The sequence below is a fragment of the Oncorhynchus mykiss genome, chromosome 2 (assembly GCF_013265735.2).
Source record: "Oncorhynchus mykiss isolate Arlee chromosome 2, USDA_OmykA_1.1, whole genome shotgun sequence".
Classification (NCBI taxonomy): Eukaryota; Metazoa; Chordata; class Actinopteri; order Salmoniformes; family Salmonidae; genus Oncorhynchus; species Oncorhynchus mykiss.
In genome coordinates, this window is record NC_048566.1 from 56,621,403 (window position 1) to 56,642,775 (window position 21,373).

At 40.7% G+C, this 21,373-nt stretch overlaps 2 protein-coding genes and 1 non-coding gene across 4 annotated transcripts; all 3 read left to right on the forward strand.

Moving 5' to 3' along the window:
- The first annotated feature begins 36 nt into the window (after nt 1-36).
- LOC110492185 (40S ribosomal protein S13) lies at nt 37-11,785 on the forward strand. Its single transcript, XM_021566280.2, has 6 exons — nt 37-133; nt 5,766-5,814; nt 9,063-9,141; nt 9,399-9,568; nt 11,076-11,176; nt 11,709-11,785. The coding sequence occupies exons 1-6, from the start codon at nt 111-113 to the stop codon at nt 11,740-11,742; spliced, it is 456 nt and encodes a 151-aa protein (XP_021421955.2). The 5' UTR covers nt 37-110; the 3' UTR covers nt 11,743-11,785.
- Nucleotides 11,324-11,451, forward strand: LOC118944174. Its single transcript, XR_005039485.1, has one exon. It is a non-coding gene; the product is annotated as a small nucleolar RNA SNORA19 (small nucleolar RNA).
- A 309-nt stretch (nt 11,786-12,094) lies between the features above and the next one.
- LOC110492175 (protein phosphatase 1 regulatory subunit 15B) lies at nt 12,095-16,234 on the forward strand. Of its 2 annotated transcripts, none has more exons than XM_021566268.2 (3): nt 12,095-12,528; nt 13,058-14,202; nt 15,620-16,234. In XM_021566268.2, exons 1-3 carry the CDS (start codon nt 12,345-12,347, stop codon nt 15,854-15,856), a joined length of 1,566 nt encoding a protein of 521 aa, XP_021421943.2. In that variant the 5' UTR covers nt 12,095-12,344; the 3' UTR covers nt 15,857-16,234. The 2 variants fall into 2 exon arrangements, with proteins under 2 accessions (XP_021421943.2, XP_021421934.2); XM_021566259.2 differs by having other exon boundaries at nt 12,109-12,528; nt 12,992-14,202.
- The last annotated feature ends 5,139 nt before the right edge of the window (nt 16,235-21,373 follow it).

A 21,373-nucleotide genomic window follows, 5' to 3' on the forward strand; every position in this document is an offset into this window, starting at 1 on the left:
CAAATCAGTGAGCCAAATGAACAACTCCCTTGGTTCCCAACGTTCACCAAAAGAGCTGTTCGTTCACGAACGACCGGCCATCCAAGGCTCTCTCTTTCTCTACTGCTATTATGGGTCGCATGCACGCTCCCGGGTAAGCTTTATTTTCACCGTACAAAACAGATTTTTAAACATCAGTTATTAAATATATTTACCATTTATGCAATGAGAATATATTGTCTACACATGACATCCACATTGAACCGTCTAAATCGCCCCAGTCCCAATAATTTAAGAGTTTAAACATTGCCCCATTTAGCAAGCTAACTTAGCCAGCTACAAGCTAGTTACAGCCAGTCGTATAACTGGTTACTGCTAGCCAACACACTTCCGTGCGAGACGATGTGAAGTCAGCAAGCTAAAGTATCCACCACACAAACACTTTATCACTAGCTTATAACGTTATGAACTAACGGTAACTCCCTGTTTTCTTTTCAATTTAGTATTGTCTCAATGGGGTCATTTTAGCTAACGTTATGGTGTTATAGTGGTAAAATAAACATTGTTTTAGGGCCTAACGGAGCATACCAAATGACACAACAGACTCTCAGAAGCACAGTGTGGTCAGGTTTGTTTAATTTCACTTTTATTTTTATTAGATTTTTTTAATTTAATCAGGTAGGCCAGTTGAAAACAAGTTATAATTTAAAACTGCGACCCGGCCCCAGATAAAGCAAAGCATTGCGACAAAAACTACAGTGGGATAGACAAAACGTACAGTCAATAACACAATAGAAAAATCTAAATACAGTGTGTGTGTGTAACAGTATAACTTTAGACTGTCCCCTCGCCCATCAAGGTCGCAGAGCAAGTGACGTCACCGATCGAAACGCTATTTAGCGCGCACCACCGCTAACTAGCTAGCAGTTTCCCATCCGTTACGTGTGCAAAAGTAAGATTAGGGAGGTAAGGCAATAATTTATAGGCCATAGTGGCGAAGTAATAACAATTTAGCATTTAACACTGACTGGAGTGATAGATGTGCAGATGATGATGTGCAAGCAGAGATACTGTGTTGCAAAAGAGCAAACAAGAAATATATGGGGATGGGGTAGTTGGGTGGACTATTTACAGACGCGCTGTGTATAGGTGCAGTGATCGGTAAGCTGCTCTGACAGCTGATGCTTATAGTTAGTGAGGGAGATATAAGTATCCAGCTTCAGTGACTTTTGCAGTTCGTTCCAGTCGTTGGCAGCAGAGAACTGTAAGGAAAGGCGGCCAAAGGAGGAGTTTGCTTTGGGGATGGCCAGTGAAATATACCTGCTGGAGCGTGTGCTACGGGTGGGAGTTGCTATGGGGACCAGTAAACTGCAAAGGCGGGCTTTACCAAGCAAAGACTTCTAGATGACCTGGATCCAGTGGGTTTGGCGATGGATATGTCGCGAGGGCCAGCCAACGAGAGCATACAGGTCGCAGTGGTGGGTAGTATATAGAGCTTTAGAGTGACAAAACGGATGGCACTGTGATAGACTACGTCCAATTTGCTGAGTAGAGTGTTGGAGACACAGGTCAATGGCAAAGCCTTTTCCAAAAATAGCACCAAAATGACAGACTGGACTCTGACTAACAAACATAAACTGGGTGTTTCGAGCCCTAGCTGAATGCTGATTGGGTGAAAGAACAGACTTTAGCCGTGGTATATTGGCCATAAACCACACCTCCTTTGGCCTTACAGCTTAATTATATAACTGGTGGGTCTAATCCTGAATGCTGATAGGTTAAAAGTGCATTTCAGACGGTGTCTTTTCCACACGTTAACACCGGCTAAATCTATGACGTTAAAATTCCTATTTACTCTGTTCCATCTGACTGCGCAATCCACTGTCTCATCAGCTCAGGCAGGGAAGTTTATAAAGTTGATCTCCACTATTATAAAAACCATGTAGACATTCTCACATTAATTTTGGAGTAATATTTAGTTTTCAACAGCGGAAATTTGTATAAACTGTCTCCAACATTGTTTCCATATTCAAATTCGTTCTCCAACCATAGTAATGAACGCGTAGGGGTCGGGGCGAGAGAAAGAATGCAAGCGGCGTTTCTGAGCCAGTTGAAATCATTAATCAGTTTTATGTGCAAAGAAAAGTAAATTAAAAAAAGGTCAAACGTAACGCAGCTAGTTTGCCGTTTTCCAGCGTCAGTTTGAAGTGATTGTGTTACTGTAGCTGTGTTGTTGGCTAGCTCCTCTGAACAACATTGTCCTGACAAGTGAGCATATTTTCTATGCTAGGCGAAATCGTGCCTCATTAGCATTGTTATGGATGTATCCAAATACATGTCACTAGAAAACAGCTTAAACAAATGCAGCTACTGTTGTTATTCTGTCTGCACGGTTTGACGTGACTGTAAGTTAGCCATAGTTGGCTAGCTAGCAAGCAAGGGATAATAGCGTTGCCAGCCAGTATGGCAATGGAACATTTAGAACCAACAACTGGGTCGCGTCCATAGATACAGAACAAAAAGACTGAACGACTGGCTCTGGCAAGCGTTCCAATAGAACGACTGACCAGCCGGCTTGGGTAGCAACCCTAGATTTGTTTCAGGACTATATCTTGTGGAAGGATGAAATAGTATGAACAATTCATATATATATATATATATATATATATATATATATATATATATATATATATATATATATATATTTTTTTTTTTAATGAAAAGATGTCAATCGTTATTTTAATATGTTGGTAACCCCTTGTATAAAAGTAAAAATGCCCTCCAAGCCGGTGTTTGGAGGATATATTGGCACTGCTTGCCGGCCCTCCACGAACAACACCTGTTTTTTTTCAAAACACCGGCTTCTCGGACATTGTCACTTAATTATACCATGGAGTTGTTAGCCAATGCTCTCTGATTGGCTTTAAGAGCGTTCTGAAGCGTGCATTATTTCCATATAACGCTTTGTATATTTGCTCGGTAGAATTCAGTGGCTAAAGTAAAAAAATAAATAAAGACAATTCGATATTCACAAGCTAGGACTGATGGTTTGGTTAGCTAAACTAGCACGTTTGTTTGTTTTGGTTACCATGGCAACTACTATAGCTATCTGAACTTGCTAGCTACTTCAGTGGATGTTGAACCTATTTCTTCCAGCAAGTGAGTAAATTTCTAGTGGCAAATGTGTTAAATTATAACCATGGTATGAAAGGGATAATCAACTCGGGGCTCTATGCGTTTTCTGGTTAATAATACAACTCCCCTGGGTGGAAGGTCAGTTCCACTCCGCTAGCTTCCACGTCGTTCAGTATTTTCCATGGAACGCATCCCTTATGAAACTCATATCTCAAGAAAGGAATGTCCTATCAACATGACAGTTTCAGGGGTTATACAATATAATGAGCATGTTAAAATGGAATATAATGAAATAAACGTATGCAAATTGGCTGTTAATTTATGCACATATTGTAAGTATGCAATAAAATCATTGACAATTGCTAGGTTTCCATCTAATTGGTGACAGATTTTCATACGAATATTGTAAAACCTGCATAATGAAAATATATGCATTTCCCCACCTGTGTTTCCACCAAATGGACTGGATTATAGTGAATTTTTGTTTCACCAAATCGAGCGAGAGAGGGAGTCTTGAGAACACGGTGAGAGGAGAAAACGGCCCACTCTATCCCTCAGCTAATGTTAGCTAGCTAGCTAAACGGCTTGTTAGCCACCTACTCGCGGTAAACCTATGATCGCTTCAACAATTCAGCATGAAATCTTTATAGCAGCATATTAAAATGCTACCAAGAACCTGAGCTTTGTAGTGATATACGTTTTTGTATATGGTCACAGTGTAGATGAATGCTTGTTTGTTGCTTTCATTCTCACTCAGCCGATTTTTGCGCTTGCTCCATAAAACTCCTTCCAGATGTCAGTCAACTTGTCTTCTTCGAGTTGATACTCTAATAGTTTGATTGAACAATATGACACCTACAGAAATGGACGAATGTGAAAACAGTATTTTCAGGAGAGCCCGAAAAGTGGTTGTCAGAAGCGTCAAACCGCTCTGACCCCTCTGATTGAGCTTGCTCCCCTGAATCAGAGATGCTCACAAATGGTTTATCAGACAACACTGACATTTACAATATTTTGTTATTCACAACATATTAAGGAAGATTTTTGTGAAAAAATATTTACATTTAATTCAGTTAATAAAATGGTATTGTCTGAAGAGATAGAGAAGATGCATACGGTGTATAATTCAAGGCTATCTTAGTTTGTGCAGGTGACTGACCACCTCCTCAGTCAGACCAATTGGCAGAACTGCTAGAATATGTTCTGGAAGTTAACTTCTTGATGCACCCATCCCATTAGCGGGATCATTTTCCTCAACCACCGCAGAATTGCAGAGCGCCAAATTCAAATTAAATCACTAAAAATATTTAGTTTTCATGAAATCACAAGTGCAATATAGCAAAACACAGCTTAGCTTGTTGTTAATCCACCTGGTGTGTCAGATTTCAATAAAGCTTTTCGGCGAAAGAATACCAAGCGTTTATGTAAGCACATCTCTCAGTAGGAAAAATATTACAAACAGATAGCAGCCAAGTAAATTGGTCACGAAAGTCAGAAAAGCAATAAATTAAATCGCTTACCTTTGATGATCTTCGGATGTTTGCACTCACGAGAGGTTGGCGCGTTATGTTCAGAAATCAACAGGCTCGAGCGGTCACGACATCGCAGACTAAAATTCCAAATAGTATCCGTAATGTTCGTAGAAACATGTCAACAGTTTTTTATAATCAAACCTCAATAATATATCAACCGGGAATGTAGCTTCTTCAGAGAGAGAGAGAAAAAATGAATGCTCCAAGCTGTTGCGCATACAAAACGCTGCTGGCACCCAGCCATACAATGATGGGATGTGATCTTTCTCGCTCATTTTTTCCAAATAAAAGCTTGAAACTATGTCTAAAGACTGTTCACACCATGGGAAGCCATAGGAAAAGGAATCTGGTTGATATCCCTTTAAATGGAGCGAAGGCAGGCTATGGAACATGTAGCTCAAAATAGAAGCCACTTCCTGTTTTGATTTTCCTCAGGTTTTCGCCTGCAATATCAGTTCTGTTATACTCACAGACAATATTTTGACAGCTTTGGAAACTTTAGAGTGTTTTCTATCCTAATCTGACAATTATATGCATATTCTAGATTCTGGGCCTGAGAAATATGCAGTTTAATATGGGTACGTTTTTCATCCAAACATCAAAATACTGCCCCCTACACTCAAGAGGTTTTAAGAAGGGAGACATTGGTCAGTTTCTTGGTTAAGAACCAGGAACCAACCCTATGAACAATGCTTATGTAGCTTTTTTATATAGCAGTATATAAGAGGACTGAAGGGACCGCCCTGGCGGAGCTTGTGACAGACTTGTACATGTGTTGTAACCTCTACAATTAACTGATTATAAATAGTGATTAGTCATTGAAGATAAATAGTAATTGAATATTGGCTTCAGGTGTCTCTGGTGTTGAATTTCCACCACAATATCATGATTAATAAAGTGAGCACCAGAATCAAACCGTATTCCCGGTCAGCGTTCAGATTTTGTCAAGTGAACTAACACCCTACAAACGTTAGTATTTGACGGACTCAGTCTTGTCACCATCTCGGAATTTGTAGCCAACAATGAATTGCACCGCACACAAACATTTTTCAACCTGTTTACTGCCAGTTTAGCTACTTATAAATTGCCCAACTAATGTGAATGCCATGTCTGTTGCAGAAAGGGTTTGTCCCAGTCGGCGCTGCCTTACAGGCGAAGTGTCCCCACTGTAAGTACAACGGTTCATCAGTATTGTTGGGTCAATATTGGTCTGCTGTATACTATACGAGTGGATGTAGGCAGCTAGTGTCTACATAAGACTGGTAAGTAAAGCCTTCGGTAAGAAGGTGAGTGGACACCTACCTGATGGTAGGGAAGTCAAATGAATGGGCTGCTGTAGATATGGGAGTTATTTCTAGAGCACCCGGTTAAATTGTGAATAAGAGCATTTTTGTAATCTCAAAATGGTTCCACTAGTGAGAAACGTGTGATTATTGAAAAAACCTTGCTTCATTTAATATCAACCTAAATTAAGATATTTAATTATTACGCTAGTTTCCAGCATGTGGACAGTATTTTGACCACATTGAATTAGGGAGAATTGCACATCCTTTTTACCTCAGATTGGTCATGTTTGTAAAAGGTTGTAGTCAACACGATGACACAAGATCAATTGCATAATCCATATCTTTGGTTTTGTACTGTTAATTTTGTCATATGTGGTGGAGGTAGCAGGTCTTAGAACGCAGCTATCCTTTGTGTCTCAAATGGCAAAGAGAATTCTGGGTGGTCTCTATAAAAGTCGCTGACCGCACACCAATACACAAACTATCACTCAAACAGCCAACCCTTTTTATTGTAAATAAGAATATAATTTTTTTAAACACTTCTACGTTCATGTGGATGCCACCATGATTATGGATAATCCTGAATGACTCGTGAATAATGAGTGAGAAAGTTAGACTCACAAATATCATACCCCCCCAAAAACAATAACCTCCCTTGTTATTGTATTGGTGAGATGTTAGTCTTGGGAGTTGTGATATTTGTGCGTCTAACTTTTTACAGAAATGTTTAGAAACATATTATATGTTATTATATTATTGTGATAGTTTGTGTATTGGTGTGCAGTCAGCAACTTTTATAGAGAGACCGCCCAGATAATATTAACATTTTTGGTGACTTCAGTATTCGCTTGGAAGAGTCCACAAACCCACTCCAAAAGGCTTTTGGAGCCATCATCGACTCAGTGGGTTTTGTCCAACATGTCTCCGGGCCTACGCATTGCCACAGTCAATCCCTGGATTTAGTTTTGTCCTGTGGAATAAATATTGGGAATCTAAATGTTTTTGCAATCGCAACAAATAATCTACTCAGACCCCAACCAAGGATTATCAAAAGACACTATATAAATTCTCGGACAACCCAAAGATTCCTGGATTCCCTTCCAGACTCCCTCCACCTACCCAAGGACGTTGGAGTAAAAAAAAATCAGTTAACCACCGAACCGAGGATCTAAATGTAACCTTCCTAATACAATGGGTGGGTCTAATCCTTAATGCTGATTGGTTAAAACCGCATTCCACAAGTTAGCTCCGGCTAAATATCTGACATTAAAATGCCTATTTACTCTGTTCCATCTGACTGCGCACAGAGTAAATCGCGCCTCATTAGCTCGTTGTTATGGATGTATCCAAATAAATGTCATTAGAGAACAGCGTAAACAAATGCAAATGCAGCTACTTTGCTGTTATTCTGGCTGCAGAACGTGACTATGTTAGCCATAGCTGGCTAGCTAGCAAGCAAGGGATAAGAATGTTGCCAGCCAGTATGGCAATGGAACATTTAGAACAAAACAACTGGGTTGCGTCCATAGATACAGAACAAAATGACTGAACCGATAGAACGAACGAAGCCGGTGTTAGGAGGATACATTGGCACGGTTTGCCAGCCCTCGACTAACAACACCTGTGCCAATATATCCTCCAAACACTGGCTTCACGGGCATTATCACTTAAGAAATACCCTAGATGCAGTCGCACCTCTAAAAACAAAAATCATTTGTCACAAGAAATGAGCTCCTTGCTATACAGAAAATACCTGAGCCCTGAAGCAAGCTTCCAGAAAATTGCAATGGAAGAGGCACTCCACCAAACTGGAAGTGTTCTGACTACCTTGGAAAGATAGTACCATGCAATATCAAAGGGCCCTCACTGCTGCTCAATCAGCCTACTTTTCCAACCTAATTGAGTAGAATAAAAACAATCAAATGTATTTTTGATATGATCACAAAGCTAACTAAAAAGCAGTATTCCCCAAGAGAGGATGGCCTTCAGCAGTGTTGAATTCATGAAATTCTTAGACGAAAAGATAATTAGAAAGCAAATTATGGACTCCTCTTTGAATCTGCGTATTTCTCCAAAACTCAGTTGCCCGAGTCTGCCAAGAACTGCCAGGACCTAAGATCAATCGAGACAATCAAGTTTTTAAATCACGTATCTCTCGATACATTCACAAACATAGTCATGGCCTCTAAACCTTCCAGCTGCCTACTGGACTCTATTTCAAATAAACTACTGAAAGAGCTACTTCCTGTGCTTGGCCCTCCTATGTTGAAGATAACAAACAGCTCCCTTTCCTCAGGATGTATACCAAACTCACAAAAAGTGGCAGTAATAAAGCCTCTCCTCAAAATGCCAAACCTTGACATGGATTTTTTTTTAAGTATCAGCCTATATGGAATCTCCAATTCCTCTCAAAAAAAAAAGCTGTTGCGCAGTCCTTCCTGAAGACAAATAATGTATACGAATGGTTGCTGGTTCAAATCCCAGAGGAGGCAAGGTGGAAAAATCTGCCATTCTGCCCTTGAGCAAGGCAGTTAACCCCCAACTGTTCCCCAGGCAGAATGACACCCACCTGTCTTGATCAATGAGATTATTTTGGAAAAAATTATGATAGCATGTATATTATTTAATTTGTGCATATTGGAAAAAATAAATTCAACAACTCACCATTTTCTAATTGCCTGGTTTCATGGGCAACTAGCCACAGGAGTTTATAAGCCAACGGAGCCTTCTGAAATTATTAAGAAAGTACTGCTAAATTTAGTTTGGTGGACATTCTTCTGTAATTGGTGAGTATGGAGCCAATAATTAACTCCGTACGGGAGCTTCACACACCTGGTTACAGAATGTGGCTAGGTGTTACACTGGTTGGAGCTTAGATTGCTCATTTCCTGGTCTGCTCGCTGAACCCAGACTCCAAGTAAATATGAAAAGGTTTGTCAATCCAGGCATGGATGATGTCAGTGTACTCCTTATAATCGGGAGTAGCTATCCTTCCAAGCCTGGAAGCCTGGATTAAGGAACATTTTCATATCCGTTTTCAGTCTGGGTGAGGTCATCATCGGATGAAAAGTCAGCCCTCCTCATGTTCCGGCCTTCAATGGCATAACACTCTTATGGTGTTCTCTTCCAGTGGCTGAAGCTGACATCTGATGATGTCAAGGAACAGATCTTCAAGCTGGCCAAGAAGGGATTGACCCCATCTCAGATTGGTAAGTGCAACAATAGCAAATACCAGCTGACGGTCCATGAATGAGAGAGCTTTATCTATTCATTGTTGTTGAAATGTCATCTTTGGGTGAGTTCTGAATAAAGCTGGATTTAGGCTAACAGGGGTGCCTGTCTGTTTCCTCATGGGCAAACTGCTTTGGTGTCATGCCAAACAGAAAGGTGTCCAACCATGATTACGGTCATTTCTCTTGACTGTCCAGTTGACTCTGTCCCTTCCTTCCTCCCCTTCTCTGTCCAGGTGTCATTCTGAGGGACTCCCACGGTGTGGCCCAGGTGCGGTTTGTCACCGGCAACAAGATTCTGAGGATCCTCAAGACCAAGGGCCTGGCCCCAGATCTTCCCGAGGACCTGTACCACCTCATCAAGAAGGCTGTGGCTGTCAGGAAGCATCTGGAGAGGAACAGAAAGGTGAGCAGGCTCACATAACATAGGCTATGATGGGACACTTTGAAAATACATCCTTCCTTGAGGTAGGCCAATGATTGATCTAATATGGCTTGATGGGTGAAATCTAGTTGTAACATTTCAGGCAGGGAGGAAGATATTTTCATAAGCCGTATTTTATTCAGAACGCTGTCCCTTTAAGCGAGCTAGCAACCTTTCGGTTACTTGCCCAACGCTCTAACCACTAGGCTACCTGCCGCCCGTCCAAGATAATCCATCCACCTGACAGGTGTGGCATATCAAGAAGCTGATTAAACAGCATGAACATTACACAGGTGCACCGTGTGCTGGGGACAATAAAAGGATAGTCTAAAATGTTCAGTTTGTCACACAACACAATGCCACAGATGTCTCAAGTTTTGAGGGACTATGCAATTGGTATGCTAACTGCAGGAATGTCCATCAGTGCTGTTGCCGGAAAATTGAATGTTTAATTCACTACCATAAGCCTCGTCCAACCTCGTTTTAGAGAATTTGGCAGTACAACCTACCTGCCTCACAATCACAGACCACCTGTATCGTGTGGGCGAGCGGTTTGCTGATGTCAACGTTGTGAGCAGAGTGCCCCATGGTGGCGATGGGATTATGGTATGGGCATAAACTACGGACAACGGTCAAAATTGCATTTTATTGATGGTAATTTGAATAAACAGATACCGTGACGAGATCCTGGGGCCCATTGTTGTGCTATTCATCCGCCACCATCACCTTATGTTTCAGCATGATAATGCACGGCCCCATGTTGCAAGTCTCTGTTCCCAGTTCCAGGAAGCTGAAAATGCCGCAGTTCTTCCATGGTCTACATACTCACAAGACATGTCACCCACTGAGCATGTTTAGGATGCTCTGGATCAACGTGTATGACAGCGTGTTCCAGTTCCCACCAATATCCAAGAACTTGGCACAGACATTGAAGAGGAGTGGGACAACATTCCACAGGCCACAATCAACAGCCCGATCAACTCTATGCAAAGGAAATGAGTCGCGCTGCATGAGGCAAATGGTGGTCACACCAGATACTGACTGGTTTTCTGATCCACGCTCCTAGCTTTTTTAAGGTATCTGTGACCAGCAGATGCATATCTGTATTCCCAGTCATGTGAAATTAATAGATTAGGGACTAATGAATTCATTTTAATTGACTGATTTCCTCATATGAATTGTAACTCAATAAAATCATTGAAATTGTTGCATGTTGCGTTATATATTTTTGTTCAGTATATTTACATCTGATGGCCGAAGTGACCCCCATCGCACAATCGTCAAAAGTAGGCCGACCGATGTAAACACGTTTTTGTCTCTCACAAGATGTGTTAAATTTTGAGCCATATCAGGGACAGCACTCTCCTGTCTGGGTCTGGTGTTTTTGTACTGCATGTGGGGATGAGTCATGTGTGCACTCTTTAAGAATAGCTTGTTAAACTACTTTGTTTCTAGAGATGCTAATGTCTGTACCCCTGTTTTTTTGCAGGACAAAGATGCCAAGTTCCGCCTGATTCTCACCGAGAGCAGGATCCACAGACTGGCCCGTTACTACAAGACCAAGAGAGTACTTGCTCCCAACTGGAAGTAGTATGTACCAGTAAACACAATTACTGCTCTTTTGTATGGCAAACATAGTCTGTCATACTTAATTAAGCTCAAATTGCTTCATAACATGTCCATTATATTACTGTACCAGACCTCTGTCTATGCCATTTAATTTGGTCGCTATGACTCCTGCACAATTCTATGTCCTACTCTTTGTCCTGTAAGAGCTGAGATATTTCTGTTGTGCCAGAGGAATGCTGGAGGTCAATTATCAGAGTGGCTGCACTGCCAACTCTGCCAGTCCCCTTCATATAGCACTGTATTATACACTATAACCATGGTTTATTTCCGGGTTGTCTGATCTTGGGTCAAATATAACTAATTAGAATGTGAGTCATTATTTAAAAAAATATTTAAAAAATTGAAGTGGAGTGCCCTGATTTGTGTTGTAAATTGAAACGCAAAGCAGTTCTTTGTATTCTCTTCATGCTTGGTTAGGTGGTTCACTTTTGGTTTGTGAGAGTATTATTGCGTTTTCCTGTCTCTAATAATTCCCTTTATGTTTCTTCTCCAGCGAGTCCTCGACAGCTTCTGCTTTGGTGGCATAATCATCATCACGTTTTGGATAAATAAATAATTGGGATTCAAATATTTATTTGTCTTGTGTTTATTTAATGAGGACATTTTTGAGAATAATTTGTACATGTCTTTATGAAGCCGTCTCAATGAATTACATGGCGGCATAATATGGATATGTAGTGGGAGTTTCTATTTGTGTTATTGTGTTGTCATACGTTTATTTTAGACTGAACTACAGCGGCAGCCAAGGGGAATTTACTGGAACTTTCCATGCACTTTCCATGCGTCACTGAAACACGTGAGTGGCGGTAGAGTTTACAATGAGGAGGAGGCACTTGGGTGTGACTGACGCTTACCTTGTCCAATCACAGCATGATACGACGACGCGAACTTGTTTATTTAAGGACAGTGTCGTCGCAATCGTTCGACATTCACTCTACTACAACATCACAACTGAAAATATGCCTGCACGACTACTCAACGTTTGAGATATTTTACATTCGTAGAAAGTAATACTTCAGGGGAAAATGAAGTATTGTCTTACGGTACGACAACTGACAAGGGAGAGTAATCTAGTTGTTTTCGACGAGCGATATCAGAATACGTGAGGATAATTGTTCGAATTATAGACATGGCTCGAGTTAAAATGGCATCAAGTGGCATCAATTCTTCTGCGATAAGTTCTAATCGAACTGCGATGGAGAGGTTTGGCGACCGTGGTATGGCACTCCTACCGTGGATCATGCATATACTGACCGTACTGTGGGAACAACTACGGCCGTTGGTCCATGTCATTCACTACAGTTTCTTGTCAGGTACAGTAATGTTCATTTCTATTTCTGTGTTGTATCTGTCGAACTGCTTTGCTTTATCTTGGCCAGGTCGCAGTTGCAAATAAGAACTTGTTCTCTACGAGCCTACCTGGTTAAATAAAGGTGAAATAAAAACAATGGATGCAGAAACCTCACTACTTTTAAATGTGGCCCTGGTCGCACGGAGTGTAACTTGTTTTGACCTGGTACCGTAAAACAGGCGACAGTAACAATATAACAAGTTAATTAATGTTCTTATTTGATAAAACATTTGGGGGGGAGAATGGGTTGGTAGGCTCGTTATTGTCCAAATAACAATACCGGACATAGAACCATGTCTATTTGGTATGACATGTCAACAATTTGTATATTGTTTAATACATACAGTCTGTGTTAATCAGGCAAAAAGAGGGACGTTTTGGCAAACTATAGGTAGCCTAACCTCTATTGTTTTTTTTTTTTACAGTTTTCCATATGTTCAGGTTTGAAGTTCACCTAAGAATCAACTCTGTCTCCGGAAATTCCCACACAGGGGCCTTTCTGTCCAGTCTACAGGCTGAGGCGATGTGCTGCAGATTGGTGGACGACTTTGTGTCCCATGCCAGGATGGATAGTGATTATGGACTTTATCTTGGACACCACCCCAGCTGGAAACTGGGCTTTCCAAGTGACTGTAACCTGTTAGTGAGCAGCGCTGACCGTAGCTCCAGCTTGGATGAAATGTCTCGCAACAACAAGGAGAAAGTGTTTGACTTTAAAACCAAACATGACACCGCCGAAGATGATCTGAGTGTTTACTGGGGTAAAGAGGATGACCGAAACATGGGAGCATTTGACAGTGAGGACAGTAAAGCACTTTGCGAGTCCCTGGCCATCTCCAGCGACCCTTACAACCCCTTCTCTTTCCCCTCTTGCAATTCAAGCTGCTCCAATATGGAGGAAACAATAAATGAAGATCAAATTGGCGGCGGCGGCCTCGACTGTAACTTGTCCAGCCGGCCGGGTGAAGAACTCCAAGAGGGCCTCGGTGGCTTGACCATCTGGACCAGTCGTTCAGATAGCGAAAGCAGCTGGGGGAGTTCTGATGATTCGTGCGCAGACCTGGACGAAGAGGAGAGCGACAGACTCTGGGCGCTCTTCACCAGCCCCGTCGACCCATACAATCCCCTGTGTTTCACAGCATCTGTAGCCAGCTCAGTCCCTCACACAGACAAAACACTTACACACTCCCAGGAGGCTGAAAGGGCCTCAGTCCTGACCTCATGTTCTTCTGACACCGTTGACAGCGAGACCCCTGGCCCTTCCTCCTCTGAGGATGACACAGAGGAGCAGCTATGGAAGTCCCGCTCCCAAAATAAAGACCCTTACCACCCTCTGAACTTCTGTGCCTGCCTCCAGAGCTCCCCTACAACCACAGAACCACCTGCCTTCAGCACTGGAGACCCACTCACCCCACAGACCTGTCCCACACAGACACCACCCAGCCAGGGTAAGCAGAGGGGCGTTGTGGCCAAAAGCCTCCAAACAACCAGGCACACAAAGCCTTGTCTACCCAAGAGACCGCTAAAGCAGCATTGCCACCCAGCTACTACACTAGTGCCCTGGAAGAGACCTGAAGCTAAAGTAACAGGAGGACAAGGACAACCTCAGGAGAAGTTCAACCACCCTCTTAAAAAGGTTATTAGCTTTCCCTGTTCTACATCCCTGTCTATAGTTGTAGTAGTTTTACTGCCTTAAAAATGATATGCCCATCACATCGCCCATATAAACATTAGCAACCAAACATGATGTACTATTAATAGCTCAAGTTTACATATTGGCTAAACATAATACTTGAATATTAGGAACTGAATATTAGTAAGGGGGAAACACTTTTATTTACTCAGAAATACAAAACAAATATATAAGAAAGGTAATGGGCGATTCCACACAAGCGCAAATATTTTTTCGTATTCCAGATTGTTTTGGCAATTTTCAAACTTATTTGGGCAGAAAGGATGTTTGATATGCTTTTTCCATTTGTATCACAAACCGTTTGAGAGAATTGTGAGTGGCCATTTTAGGCCCTTTTTAGACTTATACATGCCTCCTTTGAGACCCGTGAACCGACAACATCTTGGTGTCATTTATACTCCTTAAAGTGAGCTCTCAAACATGGATTATGTCTAGATTCTGAAAGAAGAAAAAAAACACTAATTTATTCAACATTTAAATATGAATATCTCAAAGCTACACTTTTTTGATTTAGTTAACTTTTGACATTGTTTAGAACAATATTCTCTTTAAACATGTCACATTTCCAGAGTGGGCTCTCTGGTACTTCTTAACGATATAATCCATTTTATTCATAGAAAGTGAAGTTATAGGTCATTAACCAGTCACAGCCCTCCTTTAGGATTGCGAATTCAGCAAATCACCAGCAGATGGAGTTCCATTTGAATCCATTTACCTGTCACTGTTTGTTGGTGATGCTCATAAAATGTATCTTAACTTCAGCATTAGCAGAGAGCCCCTTCTGGAAATTCGATGTACTTCTAGAGTATATTGTTCCAAACAATGTTTTAAGATGAACAAAAAGGGGTAGTTTTGAGATTAATATTTTTAATGTTGAATAAATGTCAACCATTGTATTTCAGAATCCAGACATACTCCATATTTTAGAGAACACTATAAGGAGTGTAATGCCACCACAATGTCTGTATTATGTACAGATTGTTTGGGATACAAATGTAAAAAAACATGTTAAACAGCCTTCCTCTCAATGGAGTTTCCATGTGAAAATTGCCCGAACAACCTTGAGTTACCGAAAATATATTTCCTGCTTCCGCTAGTGTGGAATCTCCCCCAATGTAAATTGTAGTATAGTTGATGGTTAGGTCATTCAATGACTCATCTGCCTCGTACACAGCGTAGGCTTACTTGTGTGCTTACCCAAGCCCTTGTTTATTGTTGCTTAGCAACATAGGTTGTAATGACTAAACCTGTCATATGATAGGAGAGTCATGAGTCAACGGATAGTAATGTTGTGTGACTGTCTCCCAACATTGCAGTCAAATGCTCTCATCTGACGTGTGTACCTGTTTGTGTATTTTAGGTGCGGTTCTCACCACTTGTCCAGGTCCATGTGATGCATACTTGGCCCTTTGCCCGGCAGATGTCTCGCAAAGGACCCTGGGAGGAACTAGCCCGCGATAGAGACCGGTTCCGAAAGAGGATCCAGGAAACCGAGCAGGCCATTGGCTACTGCTTCAGTCAATCACACAGAGACACGATTCGGGCAAATTTGCTAAGCACTTCAACATCAGCCATGCCCCTGGTCCATGAGCTCTGAACATACATGTTTTACCATACCTTCCTAATGAGAACTTTTGATTGGTTGCAATGCAACATATGGTTTTAGGTCAATTATAATGTAAAGATGGTGGTTTTAGGCCAAAAGGATTTGGCATCAAATTCTACCTCAACACTGTTGCACTGATTTTTATATTGGATATAGTTTATTATTCAACATTAATGTATGTAATGTTCTTTTGTATGCCTTACAATGTAATTTATTAATGCCCTATGGAGCTTGTTTAAAGTGTTTCAATTGTACCAGTTTGAAATGTTCATCTTAATCCAGATAAGTGGTGTATTTAGAACTAAAATAATTAACAGATGGTATTTGTGATCATACTACAGTTAATAAACAACCTGTTTGACACCATAACTATAATGGTCTAATTCGTCTTTGGATAAGGAAAACCCATAACTAAATGTCTACTTTTTAAATTGAAATAACTTGAATCAGAATGAAACTTCAGTTGGTGTGATTATTTTAGTGGGAGGTATACTTTGACCCTCCTGTGTGAGGTCAACCAAACCTATATCTTTGTCACCATAGCTACACAGAAGTCAGTGTAAACTTGAATGCATAATGTGTCACGTCTATTGTTACTGCCTTTTGTGGGCACAGCTGTTCCATGTAAAGGCAAAAGGCTTTCTGTCTCAGATTGTAGTGACATGCCTACAAAGCAGGGAGGGTGTGGTCACCTGGGGAGTGTTCAGTGGAGTGAAAGTTCACAACGCTGCAGATAAATGTAATGTATAGAGCTGACATGAGTCAATTAATCTCCACAATACCAGGCTTGTCAGTATTTTCTGTATAATCTTGTAGAAAAGTCCCTTCATTCACTTCAATATTCACCTATTCTCCACATCATAAATCTAGTTGCCTACCTATTTTCACACTATGTCCCTTAGGCTGTGTTTACACAGGCAGTCCAATTCTGATCTTTTTTCTACTAATTGGTCATTTGACAAATCCCAGATATTTTCACATCAGACCAATTGCTCGTGGAACATCTCATTCTAAAATCATGGGCATTCATTTGGAGTTGGTCCCCCCTTTGCTGCTATAACAGCCTCCACTCATCTGGGATGGCTTTCCACCTGATGTTGGAACTTTGCTGTGGGGACTTGCTTCTATTCAGCCACAAGAGCATTAGTGAAGTTGGGCACTGATGTTGGGCGATTAGGCCTGGCTCGCAGTCGGCGTTCCAATTCCTCCCAAAAGTGTGCGATGGGGCTGAGGTTAAGGCTTTGTGCAGACCAGTCAAGTTCTTACAAACTGTCGTGGAAATTGCAAGATTATTGTATTATAATAGTTGTTTTATTCGACAGAATAGAGTATTCTGTTAACTATTGTGTGTGTGTGTTTTACGAAGGGCCTCTATGAGATAGCACTGACAGGAGATTTACGATGTCTTTGGGTAATAAAGCCTAAAGAGAATTCCAGAGAACATGAGCTAATGGTTCTGTTCTTTACCGTACCAGGGAGACGGTTCCAGTTTGGAGTAGGAGGGCCAGACACTGGTCTTTACAATGCAAACTGTTGTAACTGTCTGCTATGTTTTATAGATATCTTTCATACAAATCTTAACCTTGTGACCATTCTATGTATCTGAGAAGGGTGTATCTTGGCTATAAAAGATCTTTGTGCTTTTGTGTTGTCACGTTCAATGGTTCATTAGAAATAGCGCATCATTGAAAGTTAATTGCTATTGCAAAGTTCTTATTATTAAACATGTAGTTTAAGTATAACTCTGACTGCTGTGTGAAATTTGTTTCTCATTTGGAAATGCAGAAATTAGCCACCATAAAACCGATCTTGACAAACCATTTCTGTATGGACCTCGCTTTGTGCATGGGGGGCATTGACATGCTGAAACAAGAAGGGGCCTTCCCCAAACTGTTGCCACAAAGTTGGAAGCACAGAATCATCCAGAACAGGTATTCCCAATCTGGCGTATGCCAAGTAAAAATGTGATTCACTTGTTTTTATTGTATATATAAATATATACCCTACCGTTCAAAAGTTTGGGGTCACAGAAATGTCATTGTTTTTTAAATAATTATTTTTTTTGTCCATTAAAATAACATCAAATTGATCAGAAATGCAGTGTAGACATTGTTAATGTTGTAAATGACTATTGTAGCTGATTTATAATGGAATATCTACATAGGCGTACAGAGGTCCATTATCAGCAACCATCACTCCTGTGTTCCAATGGCACGTTGTGTCAGCTAATCCAGGTTTTTCATTTTAAAAAGGCTAATTGATCATTAGAAAACCCTTTTGCAATTATGTTAGCACAGCTGAAAACTGTTGTTCTGATTAAAGAAGCAATAAAACTGGCCTTATTTAGACAGGTGTGTGCCTTTCCAAGTCATGTCCAATCAATTGAATTTACCACATGTTGACTCCAATCAAGTTGTAGAAACATCACAAGGGAGATCAATGGAAACAGGATGCACATGAGCTCACAAGCATTTCGCTACACTCGCACTAACATCTGCTAACCATGTGTATGTGACAAATAAAAATTTGATTTGATTTGAATTTCGAGCCTCATAGCAAAGAGTCTGAGTACTTATGTAAATAAGATATTTCTGTTTTTTATTTTGAATATATTAGCAAAAAAATCAAAAAACTTGTTTTCACTTTGTCATTATGGGTTATTGTGTGTAGATTGCTGAGGATAATAACAAATAAATGTAATAAATAATAAGATTTTTTTTTTTTGAATAAGGCTGTAATGTAACAAAATGTGGAATGGAATGCACTGTATTGCAAAAGCGTTGCAAAATTCCGGGAACTGTCAATAAATTCTAATATTTTTACGGAATCAGAAGGGAATAAAGCAGGAAATCTGGAATTCTCCAACCAGCATTTCTGGGAAACCACAGAATTTATTGAAAAGTTTTTGCATCCCTATGTCTATCTGAATCTTTAGTCCAGGTTATGTAACTTTGACCACATAAGCTACATCACTACATATTTGTTGACAGAAAGTCATAGAAAAATCATATTTTCTGTTGCATTTGTTCCTACAATCCTGTCTCTATAACTGCCCTTCGGTATGTTGTTACTACAGGAGCGTGCCAACTTAACTTGAAAAAAAGCTAAGAATACTGAAGTAGAGGTGGAATTTGACGCACTACCATCACAACCAATGTCACTGGTACACAGAAAGTAGACTGTCAAAATGGCTTTTACAAAGTACACCAACGGTCGGTCAGTTACAATAGTTTGGCCCAGATGGTGACCGTCTTTCCCGGTCAGGGTTCTGCTGAGGTTCCTGCTCCCAGTCTGCTCTCTGACCAATACAGCATTCTCTCTCTCATCACCTTTGTGTGTATATGACATGATTTGTGTTATGTTCTGATTCTCTACCCCAGGGGTTCAGCTTGTGACCCAAATTAGGAATGAACTGTCTTCCAGCAACCCAAATTAAGAAGAAATAGTATTTATTATATGTGATTATAAATGTATAACTTGCGACCCACCTCTCACAATACCCAGGGCCCACTTTTGGGTCCTGACCATAGTTTAAGAAACCTTGCTCTACCCTGCTCTGTGCACCAATAGCACCCCCCCATTTAAGCATTGGATTGAGTCGTTTTATTTTTCCATTCTGGTTTTGATTTAAAACCCAGCAAATGCATAGGATTTCTGATGTTTCTGGTTAAAAAAAAGCTCTGAACATGGTATTTTTCTTTTTTTAATTATTTTTTTTTACATATAATGTTTAAATACCAATGAACTGCCAATGCACAACGCTAAACTTTTGGGAAGGACACAATATCCTTAAGAACCTTATTAATATTTAACCAATTAAGAACTCTGTTTGTTTTACAGGTTGCAGAGGGGGTTGCAGAGTGGGTTGTGTAGGAGCCCTTGACTCCCATGATTCATAGACGGTGTTCAGACAAGCCAACTGTGTAATCCTGTGTGTGTTTGTGCCAATCAGCAGATTTCTGAAATGCTGACAAATTATAAATGTGTTAACTGTTAAAATATATATATATATATATATATATAGTGGCAGACCAAGGGGTGGGTCAAAACGTTTACACGGATCAGACCCGGACAGAGTAGGATTAGCTCAGTTTCGAAGGTGTTTATTAAAATAATAGTTCAAAAGAAAATAATAGGTCTCCCCCAAGAGACCCTCTCCGTGATACAGTCTTCTGGGCTCCAGGTCTTGCTGGATCCTGTGGGGATCAAAAACTGAACTCCCTCCTGTAACCTCTGCAACCGCCCCCAACTATACAGGAGTCCTTTCTTCCCTCACTCTCTCTTCTGTGTGTTGCCCTTCTGGCAGCTTTATGGGACTTGTACAGCTGGTGAGCAATCAGCCCTTGATTATTCACCAACTCCCAATCAGCCCCAACTTGTCCTGGCCGGAGACCCCGTCGAGACCTGGCACGTCCAGCAGATGGAGCCATCGCCTCGTGATGTAGATTTTTAACATTTTCAACATTGTAGAAAAACAGTGAAGACATCAAAACTATGAAATAACACATCTGTAATCATATAGTAACCAAAAAGTGTTAAACAAATCAAAATATATTATATTTGAGATTCTTCAAAGTAGCCACCCTTTGCCTTGATGACAGATTTGCACACTCTTTGAATTCTCTCAACCAGCTTCATATTGAATGCTTTTCCAACTATCTTGAGTAGGTTTGTCCAAACTTTTCACTGGTACTATATTTATATATATTCTTTATAATCTATAACATTAAATAAGTGGAACTCTCTCCTTTTCACCCCCTCACCCTGTTCTTCTCTCTCTCTTCTCTGCTTTCCTCTCCTCTCTTCTGTTTCCTCACATACCCATCCTCTCTTTTTCTCACCATCCCCTCCCAATATCAGTCAATCATCGATCTGAACTCTGATCACCTTTCTAAAGGTTGACTGAGCGAAATGAAGTTGCCTCCAAGCAACACCGCAGATATCGCGACAAGCGAGATGCAAGACATCTGCGCATGCGCACATATTCGATTCACGCTGTTACGGGACTAAAACAGCGGAGACGTTTTACCCTCACCCCTCAACGATCTTCGCGGAAGTTCACCCACTACACTGTTTACTTTGTGCAGCTACGTAATATTGCTGAGTCTTACCTTTAAATACAAATTAATGGCTTCCTCTCCACGTGAGGCAGTGGTCTTAAAACCAATTGCAGTGAATTACCTGACCTTTCATCATGCCCCTGCTAACCTTCTATTAAAATGTATATTTTTAATAACATACCAACATGAACGGAGGTCATGTCAGGGGTAGGTCACTGTAAAAGGTTTTCTCCATACATAAAGTGGAACAGATTTTCTGTGCGCTCTACTTTGCTGGTGTTTTACAGTGCTGCGCTGTAGCAATACTGCTCTCTAGTGTACATTCAAGAACATGGTTCAAACTTAGTTTGGAAACAACAAAAACAAACCTCTTAATTTATTACCAAAATGAGCTACAGAAAGTACTGTAGCCGCCATTGTAGAGTCCATAGTCCTATTGACACTGTAT

Excerpts from the sequence above, each read along its gene's own strand:
- LOC110492175 (XM_021566259.2), top strand. The coding sequence starts at position 12,345 with ATGGCTCGAGTTAAAATGGCATCAAGTGGCATCAATTCTTCTGCGATA. Across the intron at positions 12,529-12,991 it reads TCACTACAGTTTCTTGTCAG|TTTTCCATATGTTCAGGTTT; the intron begins GTACAGTAATGT and ends TTTTTTTTACAG. Across the intron at positions 14,203-15,619 it reads TCAACCACCCTCTTAAAAAG|GTGCGGTTCTCACCACTTGT; the intron begins GTTATTAGCTTT and ends TGTGTATTTTAG.
- LOC110492185 (XM_021566280.2), top strand. The coding sequence starts at position 111 with ATGGGTCGCATGCACGCTCCCGG. Across the intron at positions 9,569-11,075 it reads ATCTGGAGAGGAACAGAAAG|GACAAAGATGCCAAGTTCCG; the intron begins GTGAGCAGGCTC and ends GTTTTTTTGCAG. Across the intron at positions 11,177-11,708 it reads CTTGCTCCCAACTGGAAGTA|CGAGTCCTCGACAGCTTCTG; the intron begins GTATGTACCAGT and ends TTTCTTCTCCAG.